Below are 14,767 nucleotides of genomic sequence, written 5' to 3'. Positions count from 1 at the left end.
TAAAGGTAAGTATTATATAACACAATGCTGTAGTACAATTGGCATTGAACATTTCACATGTTATTGGCATGTTAAGAAGCATTTAATATAACAATCAAACATAAAGCACACAAAACAATTATCTTTATTGTGATGGGGTATATTATTCACACTGAGGATGAGCTCGGAGACATAAAATATTTAACAAAAACAGAAATGTTATCTGAATTTTATAATCTTGTTACTTGTAAAAAAATAAGAGAGATTTCTTTAACTGGAAATACCGTGATTTTAAAACCACAAAATGTTCTAGAAGGAATAAACATTTTTGACAGAACAAAAGTTATTACTTTTCTCAAAACAAAAGCCAAAAGCATTCTAGCATAAACATCTTGGATCAAATTTAATATTTTTCAAGTTAAGTCCTCTTTCACTAAGATATTAACAATTTCTTCCTAGAAACAGGAAAACAAGTTTTTTCAAAAATAAAAAATCAACCAAAATCATTCTTATGTTCATTGTAACAAAACCTTCTAATATCATGTTCTTGTGAACGAAACAAGTATTATTTTTTCAAGCAAAAGTATTAAGAATCCCCTAATTTGTTCAGTCTATATATTATATTGTTCAGTATATAAATACACTCAAATCACACAGTTATCTTTGGTGAATATAGGGCTCGGAATTCCTCCAGATGCAATGGTTTCACTCTTTGACTGACATGTTTAGTTCAACTTCAGTGCTAAGCTGATCTCACGGCACTTCATCACACAGACAATCAACTGCATCCCGCAAGAACTTACCCCGGCCGACTTTGTTCCTTTCGTTGAGGTGGACTTGGATGCGCTTGACGGCCGACTGCTTGATGCACTCCGACTTACAGCAGAATCACTATCTTTTTCTGAAAAACAACAATAATGATCAGTATTATGTAATATCTAAAGAGATGTCTGAAAAAACACATGCACTGAAACCTAGACTGAAAGCTAGTCTCTTAAATGAAAATATTATACAGTTGTCAAATGATCTTGATAAAATAAAATTAAAGAGGCCACAGACTCTCCTTATTTTCAGAAACTGCAGTAAGCTAGACTTGCTAACTATTAGAGACTTGCTTGTGCTATATTGGACATGATTGTATTGAGAGAAAGAAAGGGAGGGAGAGAGAGAGGGGAAGAGAGAGAGAGAAAGGGGGGTGGGAAGGAGAGAGAGAGGGGTGGAAAGGAGGGAGGGAGAGAGGGGGAGGGAAGGAGGGAGGGAAGGAGGGAGTGAGAGAGAAGAGAGGGAGGGAGAGAGAGAGGGGGTGGGAAGGAGGGAGGGAGAGAGAAGGGGAGGGAAGGAGAGAGAGAAGGGAGGGGAGGAGTGAGAGAGAAGAGAGGGAGGGAGGGAGGGAGGGAGAGAGAGAGGGGAGGGAAGGAGGGATGGAGAGAGAAGAGGGATGGAGAGAGAGAGATACAAGAGAGAGAGAGAGAGTATTAGCTGCCAACACTTCCCTGTATTGGCAACAAATTATTCCAACAAATTATTCTTTACACAATGTTGAGATTCTGTATTATGATGAATGAACACAATTATAATCAGCTTTTACGAAAAAAAGGATCTATACCAGAATGCGCATATAACTAAAAGCATTTTTAAATTGCAACATAGAAAACCTAATACTGCTTTCATTTTTCCCTATTTGAAAATGATGATAACAATGTCGTCTCACAACTTGCCAGGCTGAAATAATTCCTGGATGCACCACTCCAACAAATACTATGAATTATCTGTATCAGTCCTTATCCCAACTCCTTTCAATGATCAGCACATTTCAAGGTGTACAAAATGGTCTTGAATAATATTTCAGTTTTATCACAACGTCAAGTCAATGACTCAATCTGCTCATGCATCTGCCACACAATATTTGTTTGAAAATTATTCTTACCCCGTCGATCCTACATTCATATTGTTACAATTTATCCTTCTGTTGTTATTCTGTACCCTTCTCTCTCTCATTTACGTTAACAGTTGTCACAGTTGTCGCTCACCAACATTGTATAATTCTGTACCTTTCTCAGACTATTTGTCAGGTGTCCACTGCCATGGTATTGCTGGAATATTGCTAAAAGCAGCGTAAAACCATACTCACTCACTCACACTATGCAATCTTGCTTGACAACGAAATACCAAAACATGATAGTACATTTAGGAAATTATTTTCTAGAAATTGTGTCAACTTTGTCATCCTTCAACTTCTTAGAAATGTCGATAAAAAAAATTATCCTACATTCACAAATTTCTGAAATTGTCTATCCTGGTATGTAAGGAGACCTCAATAAACCATTTTTGATAAAAATAATATCTGCAGAATATTAACCGAGTCCATCACCACCAGATTCAATGCCAAGGCAGCCACCACTCCAGTAATCAACAATTGCCGATTGTTCATAGTGGCTGTCGTCGTCATCAAACAATCAAACAATCAAACGTCATTTCACATTCTGGAGCTACTACGCGGAGGCATCAATCCACAAGGGTGCCGTCAGCTCCTGGCATCATCTCAAGCAAACTCCGCTGCAGCTTATGATACTACCAAGGTTGACACAATAAAAATAACATTTTGATTGCCTTTGATTGCTGGGGCCACTGAATAGGATCATTGTGTTCGGGGTAATTTTTGATGGAGGGTCCGGCCTGTTCTTTGTTTTCTCAAGGTCTGGAACCAACTGGCAGCAAATTTTCTATTTTAAGCAATTCTATTTTTTACTTTCACAGATAATTACGAACAGATAAGGAGACGTCGGAATGACCTTTAGGTTAAAGATCAAGGTAAAAGGATGAACATTGCTGAGCTCCGCACCCACCTCAAGAATGAAAGAAGGTCGAGTCAAATGATGGTGAATGCACCATTTCAATAACGTTTATTTTCACTCCCATCTTTTGGATGAAAAAATAAATTGCCAGATGAGATAAAGGTTTGTAATGGTAAAAGAAATGTTCAAATTGACAGAATAAATTGAATAACCACAGCCCTGAAGACGAACTAAGCTCCCTTAAACGTAAATTTTTTTTCTATCATCTTTAATGCGACAATGCAACACTTGAAGTTTATGTATTCCCAATTTGTTTTATCTGCCAAATCTCCATTTTTTATCGACCAACATCATTGAAATCTGATGCCAGTAAGGCATGAAATGTTAATGTTTCGAGGTTAAATTACAAGCATGGTTTAAATAATAATAATCTTGGAGCAAGACAGATCCCCATGGCTGTTGTTTGAGACAGTTAAAGAGGATCGTATGATTACAATAATTGAGATAGCTGATTGAGTGTCATAACCTGACAGGGGGCACGGGTGGCCCAGTCGTCTAAGGCGCCGCGATTCGCTGTGCAGAGTTGCGTCCCTTGGGCATGCCAGAAACCTATGATTGTGGGTTCGAATCCAGGTTCGCCCCGATTATGTTTCTAGGTTTGTCAGCACCATACTCGTGCTCGTGGGTTTCACGGAAGTGGTAAACGTCTGAGAGCTGCATCACTCCGGGCTTTCCTCCCACATTGAGCTGACACACCATGATATAACTGGAATACTGTTAAAACGGCGTAAAACCCAACTCACTCACTCACTCATAACCTAAAAGCAGGGACAGTTGCTGTAGCTATCAATCACTGGTTTGCCTGGGGAGGATGTTCTCATTTAGCTGGAATAATGCTGAGGCATAAAATAACATTCACTCACTATCATAAAATGGAATATCTAGGCTCTGGTAAAATTAGTTGTCATTGTTTTCAATAGGGTATGCTTTGTATAACTTTATTAGTCTGGCAAATAAGCATAATAAAACTAGATTAAAAGGTATTGAAAGTTCTAGCTAGAAATATTTGGTCTATTAATGATTTGTTTGTTTGTTGTTTAATGCCGCACTCAGCAATATTCCAGCTATATGACAGCGAATCTGTAAATAACCGAGTCTGGATAAGACAATCCAGTGATTGACATCATGAGCATCGATTCACGCATTTGGGATACGATGACATGGATCAACCAAATCAGTGAGCCTGACAACCCAATCCCGTTTGTTGCCTCTTACGACAAGCATTGTCGCCTTTTATGTCAAGCATGGGTTGCTGAAGACCTCTTCTACCCCGGATCTTCACGGGTGGATTTATTATTGAGAGACACTACAGTACACCACCAAAGGACAGTGTTCAGGGAAGCAGTATCAGTATCAGTTATCTGGCATAAACAGGAACCAGGCACTTGACCATCAAGCCAAGGAAGTTTGGGAATGACCACCAGCTCAAGATTACCATGGTTCAAACAAACAACTTCATAAACTCTTCAGAATGGGAGAAAGTTGGTAGCAAATATGTACAAATTTAGGAGGTAACATTTTTAAGACACGAAACATCTAAAGCTGCCAAAATGTAAAGCTCTGCCTCGAGTGCTCTTATCTTGAGAACCCCACATATATATCTGGTTGGGTGCCAAGACCCAAATGTTCGGGGCATTCCTGTCTATTGATAGAATAGGGTGGCAGCTTCCAGTGAAAATATCAATGACCTTGTGCCAACTCAACATGATGTCACATTCTGAACACTTATTCCAAATTTCATGTTCGCAAGTTTCCGTAAACAGTCTGCAACGTGTGTCGGGCTGTCTTTTGACCTTGACATTGTGGAATAGATGTATAGATATTTGTTAATAATGAATTACAACTTCCAAGAGTAAACAATAGAAGGACACTGTGCTTTGGAACAAATGTTAACAGTCATCACAGAATCCACAAAGTTTGATGACAAACATTTATGTCTTGAAATTAAAAAAAAAAAATTAATTATTTATTAGGCGTTCTTTTTTCACAGGTGAGTTTCACCAAAAATAATCAGTTTTAGTTCATGATGATAATGTGACAGAGGGCAATTAATTTCTGAATTCTAGTTCCAGTTCCTTGTGCTTGTTCATGATGGCTGTTCCACCAATGTTCCTGCAAAGACTATTTTAACGCCCCTTCATTGATATCATTGTCATCAAACCAAGATTTCTCCTCAGAAATGTCTCCACCTCTTATCTCTGACAAGTGCTTTCACGAACACCTGGTGTTATCGCTGATTTTCAGTGATCCATTCATCATATTTTTTGCCTTTTTATGCATAATGGAATTTTTTTTGGCAGATTATTCTCAGGCGTTGACATTTTATATTCATGCTCTGACAAATGTCTCTGTTACAGTGCCAAAAAGAACGAACATTAAATGTAATTATCAGAATAACATGAAATTATCAGAATTTAAAAGAAATTAGTTAGTTACTAAATTAGTTAAAATTTTCTCCACTTTCAAGGTTGTTCTCGTAGCATTGGTTTTTTTTGAGTGAGTAAGTGAGTGGATTTGGTTTTATGCTGCTTTTAGCAATATTCCAGCATTATCGCAGCTGGGGACACCAGAAATGGGCTTCAGACATTGCACCCATGTCAGGAATCGAACTCGGGTCTTCGGCGTGATGAGCCAATGTTTAACCACAGCCCCATTTTAAATATAAATAAATTCATTGTTTTATTGTCTTATTGCCATCGGATACATGAGACTATCAAATTGAACATATTTCATTCGTTCTCAGATGGACAACAAAAGGAAAATAAAAATTAATTAAACTATATAGAAGCAAAAGAGTATCAAACAATATTTCTAAACACTGTGTTCTCCTCATCCAGCAACGCACTGCCTATCTTACCATCCAAGGACTTCCGTCAAGGGCCATATGACAATAGACTGTAAAATGAATCAATAGAATCTTTGAATAATTAACTTTAGTGCCTTAGTTTGACGTCATGACCCTTTATATTCAGGAATAATTGTTAAATTGACAAGTTGATTAAAAAATACACTGCACTGGTTGAAAAATAAAAGAATGGCCAACAATTCCATCTTAACAGTTAAACATTTTCGATCACTTGTATCATCAGCTGACTGTAAAAGGCTTGGTATTAATGCACGAGACAAAAAAAATAAAAATATTTTATACCTTGGAAGTGAGAAAACAAGGGACTGTTCACAGAAACAAGCCATGTTAATATTCATGAATAATGTATTTGTGAAACCGGTTCTTCAAACTGAATTAATTTTTAATGTTTCTGCAGCCCTGAGATGCTATCGAGGAAATACTTAATGATGTCACACAGAGCAATGCAAGGATTTTACATGTGTTAGGACACATTTGCTGGGCATATATCAATATGCATGGGCAAACACACACATTAATGCTTCAAATATTACATTGCTTTCCAAACAGAACGAGCTGGTTTGCAGAAGATTATGCATCAGAGGTGTTAGAATCTAAGCAGAAAAGAAGTCTAAATACACAGAAGATACTATTGAAATAAACTAGATGTGCCGTCACGAAATCCAAATTATACATTCACCTTCAAACATTGTAATTCTTTATATGGCATTTATCACAAAACATTCTGACAAAGAAAGATGGTTCTATTCTTATTTTAGTTGTCTAGGTATTGAATGATTCAGACATAAAATGAATGCTTTCCAAAAAACATTGTTCACTTTTTACTGCATTCTTGTTACTGTTAAATCTTTGTGAATACAAAACATAATATGAAAACAAATCTCAGAATGTAAAAAATGCCTCAATGCTTCAAGTCTCAATCCATGCCAGAAGACCTTTCTTTTAACAAGACAATTATTGATTATACTTTATAAAGTAGTTTATTAAAAAATCATTGGAAAATCCTTCCCAGCACAGATCTTGATTACATTCTATTCAATGGAGCAAACGCCACTTAGCTAGTCCCTATTCATCACAGACAAATTCGAGCCAATCAAAGTGGTTAAGTCCATCATATATCTGCACAGATGCTGTGCGTGTTATCAAGAATGATATTCTGAAGAGAGTATTTTTTAACCATTGTTTTTAAACCAGTAAGGAAAATCCAAAATTAGGAGCTTAAAGACATAATTTCATAATAAATAAATTTGACAAAACCCTTTCCATATTCATAAGAAACCTACGAGTCCATTGTATGATTCTGACTAAGTAATCTGCCCAGCTGGTGGTGGAGAATATCTATTAATCATGCCCGTCATGTCTCGAAACAATTTTGCTAGAAATCCAAATTGGGTATAGGAGTCTAAAATACTACTAGATTCCGAAAATTTTCTGATTTGAATCATATTGCAATAAAACAATGAAAATAGGAAAGTGTGAAATTCAATCTTAAAAACTGCCCGGCATGCTTCAAAGTATTACTGTATCAAAGAAAATAAAGTTCAGATGAAATATGTATTAAGTACAAATAACTTTGACAATAAATCTAAGACTTGCCACGACTAATTTTGATGTACACTAGATTTGTAATTATTACACAAAGATTGCAATTATAAATGCAGCAATATTTCGGAAATATAAAAAATCAACACGTCTTGATTATCCACCGATACAGATTCCATTGGGCGCAAAAGGCAAAATAGCAGTGAAATAGCAGTGAAAATTATAAGAATGGATACTGAATATCAGTAATGACATTGGTGTTCGTGAAAAGGGTAAACCTGTCCTGCCCAACGGTCACACCGCTTCTCACAATTTGCCTAAAAATTTTTTTTAACATGATAGAGACTTAACATGCATAAACATATACAGGCATCAATTATTGATCATCCAGTCACATGAACATCACCAAGTGCTGTCTACAAAGAACTCATGGTACTAACAGTAATTACTGCCCTTGGATATTCTTGGATAGGTAAGCCTGCAGAACTCTCTGCATGTCCACTGTCACGTTGATGCTTCTAAATGTCAAGCTAAATTTTTGATGAGCAAGTATCTGGTTAACTTACCATGGTGTACGTGGAGGTAACCTGAGAGGAAAGTAATCATAGTTGTTTGGTAAGTAGCACATAAGTTCATGAAAGTTGCCATCACCAGAGAAGAGCAATGATCTGATTAGTTGATAGTCCCGCAGAACGATGTCTTCCACACAACTATCAATCTCAGTTCTTCCAAATGAGACTACACTTCAACTTCAAGGAATGCATATCGAAAAATCCTTTTTTTAAGAAACAACATCCACTTGGAAAAATCAAATCATTACTGTTAATCATATCATGCTAATGACTGGCCTTCACAGCATAGCAAGAACTTGTCAATTTGGGAGATCGAATTAACACATCTTCATTAATTGCTGTCTCCGTGCATTTACCTGGCTACCGCTAAACTGAACCACTGTGTCTGATTATTGCCTCAGAATGTCAAACGAAGACATTGGCAAGTTAAAGAAGCTGTCAAAATTCAAGGTCACTGTCATGGTGTAGCGGCCTCGCAAACAATGCGGATAAATCTACTTTGTCTCGAAACATCCGTGTGGACATTTAAGAAACAATAGCAACTCTGGACTAGCAAATATTGACATGAAACAGCTTGTGGAAGGCCAGAGTGAGGCTTGTCGCGATCAACGGTTTACAGGGGATTAGATTAGGAGGTAGTGCTTCGACAAAACAGTAAATGTGTTTGGCACTGTTGAACAAACAGCCAATGCATACACAGGTCTGTGGCCGCAAAACTGTCAAACTTTGACATTTCATGTGAAATTTCGGTTTTGTCTGACCGTAAACCTTGGGGACAAAAGCCGGAACTCCAAAGTCAATTAACATCATTTTTCTTTTACGGAGCCTATTATTAGTTATTGTACTTTTTAATTTAGGCTTAAATGAAAGTTAGGTACTCATGATTTAATGTAGAGGCGCAGTCAACCATCACGGAATGAAAGTCAAATTGTCCAAGATACAACATTAAATACGAACAGTGAACAATTTCAATATTACAACAGATCCATTACTAACAGAAAAACTGAATAGCACCACAATGTTTAAACTAGGATGTCTCTGCATCGATCCCAAAGACATGGGTCGATGCTCAAGATATCAATCACTGGATTGTCTGGTCCAGACTCGATTATTCACAGACCGCCGTCATATAGCTGGAATATTGCTGAGTGTGGCGTTAAGCAACAAACCAAACTAAAAAAAACACCCTTGTTGTGTGATGTCAAAGCACTGTAGGACATCATCAACAGAACGTCACTGTTCATACGAAATTTGGGAATGTTTTTAACCAGTTGCAATGCATTTAGCTAAGTCGAAATTATGGCCAGTGTCACAAATAATTTTATCCATATTTGGTACAATATTTTACAAAGTTAAATATTATTAATCATATTTTATCATCATATCCATATCATGACCATACCATACAAAACCACACACATACCACCAATATCTATACCACACAACTCCATACCATACCATACCTAAATGCATCATCCATATACCATACCATACCTATATATATGATACCCATATACCATGCCAAAATATACCATACCTATATATATATCATACCCAAATACATGCTATACTATACCTATATATATCATATCCATATACCATGCCATACAATACCATTATACCATATCATACCCATACCTATTCATATCATTCCCATATACCATATCTCTATATATCATACCCATATACCATACCTATATATGACACAATACCTATATATGATACAATACCTATATATATCATACCATACCCATATACCATACCATACCTATTCAAATCATTCCCATATACCATATCTCTATATATCATACCCATATACATATACCATACCTATATATATCATACCATATCATATCATACTCTTACCATACCATACCCACATACCATACCATACCTATTCATATCATTCCCATATACCATACCATATCCATATCATACCCATATCATGTAGAGTATTCCTATCACAGAGTTCCTATTCCTCTGAGTGAGCAAGTGGCACTTTGTCTGCACAGTCGTCACAGTCACGATCAGGGCTCAATTCACATGTCGACCATGATTGTCAAATAAAAGCAGCGTCTCAATCTAGAATTGGGTACAAGGTTATTATACATTGTTCAAAACCATCTGACTTAAACGGCTCTCTAAAACCAGGTAAGGAGGACTGATCTGTTGATTCGGAATCTTAAATACGGACAACGCAACCAGTGCCAGAAGCTGACCTCTGAGAGCCAGGTAAACATGCCGGCTCCCCGTCAAACACTCCACCATAGGAAATCCCGGGCCCTCACCTTGCACATAGTTCACTCTTCAATAGCTCCAATAAGTCAGAAGCATACCGAAGGATACTAGAATATTTCAAGTCCCCTCCTAGTGGCAGGGAGTGTGTAGATGTTGGCGTCCATGTTTGTACCCCCACCTCCGTGTTTAAAGTATTGAGGGGCAGGTTTAACTCGTTGACATCTTGCCATTCCTTATGCCACATATGTTGTGTAACGTTGCAACTGTTACATGTTGTCACCGATGCTGCTTACAAAACTGTGATGAACTGTGACTGTTGATCAGAATTAATTCTTTCACACAGAGAGTTCACTAGGGATTTTTATTGCATATTTCAAGTGTTTCATTGACTGAATTTTTATCTCCTTAAACTAACTATTCTGTGGCATTGATCTTACGAAAATGCTACAAGTTGGTTTTGCTAAATTAATATGAACAGGGTGGATTAAAAATTATCAAGGAATACTTAGTAACATGAAACATTAAAATTCTGATATCAGTGAGTGAGTGAGTGTGGTTTTATGACGCTTTTAGCAATATTACAGCAATATCATGGCAGGGGACACCAGAAAAGGGCTTCACACCAACCATACCCAACAAAACCACTACCCCCATCCACAACACCCAACAAGACCACTCCCCGGACCCACAAGTTTAGCCTCCAACAGCCACACCCAATAGGCTCTCCCCCACCAACCACAACAAAACAAGACCCACCCCCATCCACAACAAAGCTACCCCCACCCAACCTAGTCACACCCTAGAAGCCGATCACCCAAGGCCAAAAGTACACCCGGATCAGGAAGCTTTCTTTCATTCTGACAACCTTCTTTGCTTTTAAGAACCTACTTTTAAGAACCAAAATTAGCAATTTTGCAAAGTGAGGAGAATTTTGAAAACCAAAGACCACGCTACACCCATCACAATAATCCTGTATACCAATGCATCAGTTTCAGTTTTCTATTCTCAGCAAAGCTTATCAAATATACATCAGAGAGGTTCACAGTCACACAGCTCCATCAAACCCGTCCCTGACAAACAATCGGACTCAAGACGCTAACACAAACTGTATTATCAGTCAAAATGTGAATATTTATTTTACTATGAAGCAGGCTTAGGGATATTAACTTTACTCACTAGCATCAAATCAGAAAATTTGCAATTTCTCGTCAATTCTATGAATTTCGTTCTCTGTGCCCTCGACTACTCCTCAGTGGTAGCAGAGTCCATTCCCGCAAACATTTCCTTAATCTTGAGCTCTTTCCTGTTCTTCGATCAATAATTTGCTATTGCTGAATGGGAACCGGTCCCCAGCAAATATTTTGACCCACAAAGTTATCAGTTCATGGGAATCTACAACAAACTTGACACATTATGTCTAAAATTGATGATAGCATTCTTGGAGAATCTATCAGATTTCCAATTCTGGACTTGGCTGTCCCACCATAAAAACTGAATACCAGTGAATCTGAAGTATGATGCCATGGTGTATGTAGATGTGGAGGCCTATATTGATATAGATATGTATTTTTTATTTTATGTCACACATTCAATCTTGAATCATTTTAGATATTTCTTCAGCCATGTTCGAAAATAGAAAATAGGGTATATGTGATATCATGCCTTTGCAATGAATGAAAGTTGAATATAAATATCATTATGTATTAACATATAACTAAGTATTGAAACGAGCATGTGGCCAATACATAATTAAAAAATATATGAAATCAAATTTCAACTGACAAAAAATTATGAAAGGCCACATTTTAGGTTGATGTATGTATCCTAAAATTTTGATACCAATGATTATGTTAATAATGAGTTACTATTTTTTGTAATCATCTTTTGATAAAAATATATATAAAAAATATATTGTCAGGGGAAATCATTATGGCTGAAATCAAATTACACATGTTTAACGAAATCATCCCACGGTTCATGAAAGTCTATTAAGAAAGGGTGGGGTGGGGGGTGGGGTGGGGTGGGGTGAGAATAATGTGGAGGGATATGAAAATATGACAGTGAAAGAGGGGGCATGAAAAAAATGAACTCACAACTATATGGGGAGGGGGAGGGGGGTATGAAAAAATGACACATTTCTATAAAAAAAATTAAGACTTTGAGCATAAATTTTGACCCCCACCCCCCATAATAAATGACCAGTCCCTAAATTGGGAAAAACATATTGTTTTTAATTAGAAACAACACTGTTTTTCAAATTTGGAAATCATCATTCCTCCCTGAATATTTATTGATAAAAAAACCCAAACAGAATAATTCTTTTCAGTCACACTAATATTTTTTCAGTCCAAAATCATTTCCTTTTACAACAGATTGCTGCTCTGCCAATGTTCCTATGGCAACAAAACAAATGAGTCATGTGATTTTCAATGTTAACTCAAGTATGTTCAATCAAAAATCAAAAATTGAAATTAAAAAGTTATTATTTAACAATCAATGGTGACAAACTTGTCTCCAGCTTGAGGAACTCCAAGAGTGCTCACTTTGTACCACAATCAATACTATTGCTTGTTGGGTGTTGTAGTGTCTCGGCAAGAGGCGCCATCTGGCAAGGACGTGCCTTGTATAGTGCCATCTAATTGCTTGTACAGACACGTGACGAAATTAGACCTTGGAGACGATGGGAAAAAAATCCCTCATACGAAGCTTTCTCAGATTGTCGAAACTGTAAATATTTCAAATTCTAGCTCGGGCCAGAATAAACAAAATTTTAGGAATGTATTAATAAATCTTAAAAAGATTGAATGGTTCCTTTTTCCTCTTCTAGAATCTGCTAAAGCATGCTATAAATACTGAAGTATTTTGTTTAGACTTTGATTGATGTGTCATAAAGTTCTCTGCGGTGGCGAAGGTCGGCCTTAACCTGACAATACATTACAATATTATTTAAAGGTTTTTTTAACAACATTGTTCTTTTTTATGGTTATTTTTAATATTTAATATTTTATTTGGTTGCTTGCTGTGAACACTGTTCCATCAATCCATAAACTCATACTTAAGGGGGGTGGTGGGTAGGGCTGGGACTAGTCCAAATTTACTACAAACAGGTACCTGACCCCCTATTACCCCACCCCCCTATTACCCGACCCTACCCAGGTACCAGCTGCAGGGAACAAAATGTCCGATTGAGAATTGTTTTACAGAAGCCTAATTGTTTAGATGAATGTATCAAACCATCAGATCATGCGTACACTGAAGTTGACTGAAGCTTTACTCTTTACTCAAACATATACAAGCCAAAAGGAATGTGTGCATCGTCAGAAAGAAATGCGAACATTAGCCCTTTGTAGTGTAACCACACAGCTATAGTGAGTTTTTGTCATTAAACAACATAACACGTGACTACCCACGGATCCGGGTAGTCCTGTGGGTACCCAGGTCCTACTCAGGACCCACCCTACCCGAATACCCGAGCCCTAGTGGTGGGGTAGCTTAGTGGTTAAAGCATAGGTCATCACACTGAAAGCCTGGTTCTAGTTCCCCCTGTGTGAAGGTCAGATATAACTGGAATATTGCTAAAACCGGAGAAAATCCATATATGCTTGCTCACTCATATATGCTTGGGCACGGGTGGCCCATTCGTCTAAAGCGCCGCGATTCGCTGTGCAGAGTTGTGTCCCTTGTGCACGCTAGGAACCTATGATTGTGGGTTCGAATCCCGGTTCGCCCCGATTATGTTTCTAGGTTTGTCAGCACCATACCCGTGCTCGTGGGTTTCACCGAACTGGTAAACATCTAAGACCTGCATCACTTCGGGCTTTCCTCCCACATTAAGCTGACACGCCGCGATATAACTGGAATACTGTTAAAAGCGGCGTTAAACCCAACTCACTCACTCACTGACTGACTGCAAATCAAATCAATAAAAACTGATAAATAACTTACATAGCTTCTGACAATTCAAAAATGAATAAATTATTCAACTGAAATTCGAGATCTTGTACAGGAAGTGTGGGAAGTCTTGTTGGAGCAGGCACCACAGCCGTGAAGCCGACTTCATTGGAAACACACAACTAACCCAACAAATAAACAGTGGTCACTTATAAATATTGACATGTGTTCCCCGAGTCCCATCAAGGTCACCTCATAGTCAACACCCCAACACACCTGTTTGCGAAAACATTAGCACCTGTCCAAGCCAACACAAATTCAGCACAAATATTTTCGTCATTGGATACATGTGTACTGTGTTGTATCCATGTTGTATTTCTCTGATTCTCTCCCTTCACTTGTACAAAGTGCAGATTCCAACAATTAAAAAATATCCGTGTAAGAAAAACTATGTTTGCCATCTCCAAAACTATTTTTCTTGGACAATAATCTATTGAGCAGAAGACTCAGGAGACAAAAACAGGGTTTAAGGTTTAATAAATAAATTAAAGCGATTCCGTGCCATTTGATTGGCAACCAATCAATTAATTTGCATTTGTGTTTCCATATCACCCCTCCCCCTTCTCTGCCCCACCATCGCCAAATTAGCCAGGACCACTAGGTTTCTGATTGGCTGATAACAAAAAGGATGGGGCTCAGTTTGCAAATTGCACTGAATGATGTCACTGAATTTTGCAGATTTTTGCATTTTTATTAATTTTTTAATATTAATTTCGAAAAATATATGTTTAGACAAGAAGATAGATCAATTACCTTAATTTGAA

General features: G+C 37.4%; 1 protein-coding gene across 7 annotated transcripts in view; it reads right to left on the bottom strand.

Annotated features, from left to right (window-relative positions):
* Nucleotides 1–14,767, bottom strand: part of LOC139471871 (pleckstrin homology domain-containing family G member 5-like) — a 210,484-nt gene that overhangs the window by 52,048 nt on the left and 143,669 nt on the right. For all 7 annotated transcript variants that reach the window (XM_071254380.1, XM_071254382.1, XM_071254379.1 and 4 more), the window contains exon 9: nucleotides 783–880. In XM_071254380.1, the coding sequence (XP_071110481.1) occupies nucleotides 783–880 (98 nt within the window). The remainder of the gene's footprint in view (nucleotides 1–782; nucleotides 881–14,767) is intronic.

Source organism: Haliotis cracherodii, unplaced genomic scaffold, assembly GCF_022045235.1.
Source record: "Haliotis cracherodii isolate W230 unplaced genomic scaffold, xgHalCrac1.p SCAF_23, whole genome shotgun sequence".
Lineage (NCBI taxonomy): Eukaryota > Metazoa > Mollusca > Gastropoda > Lepetellida > Haliotidae > Haliotis > Haliotis cracherodii.
Note: the sequence above shows the minus strand (reverse complement) of the source record. Positions and strands in the feature narration are given on the sequence as shown.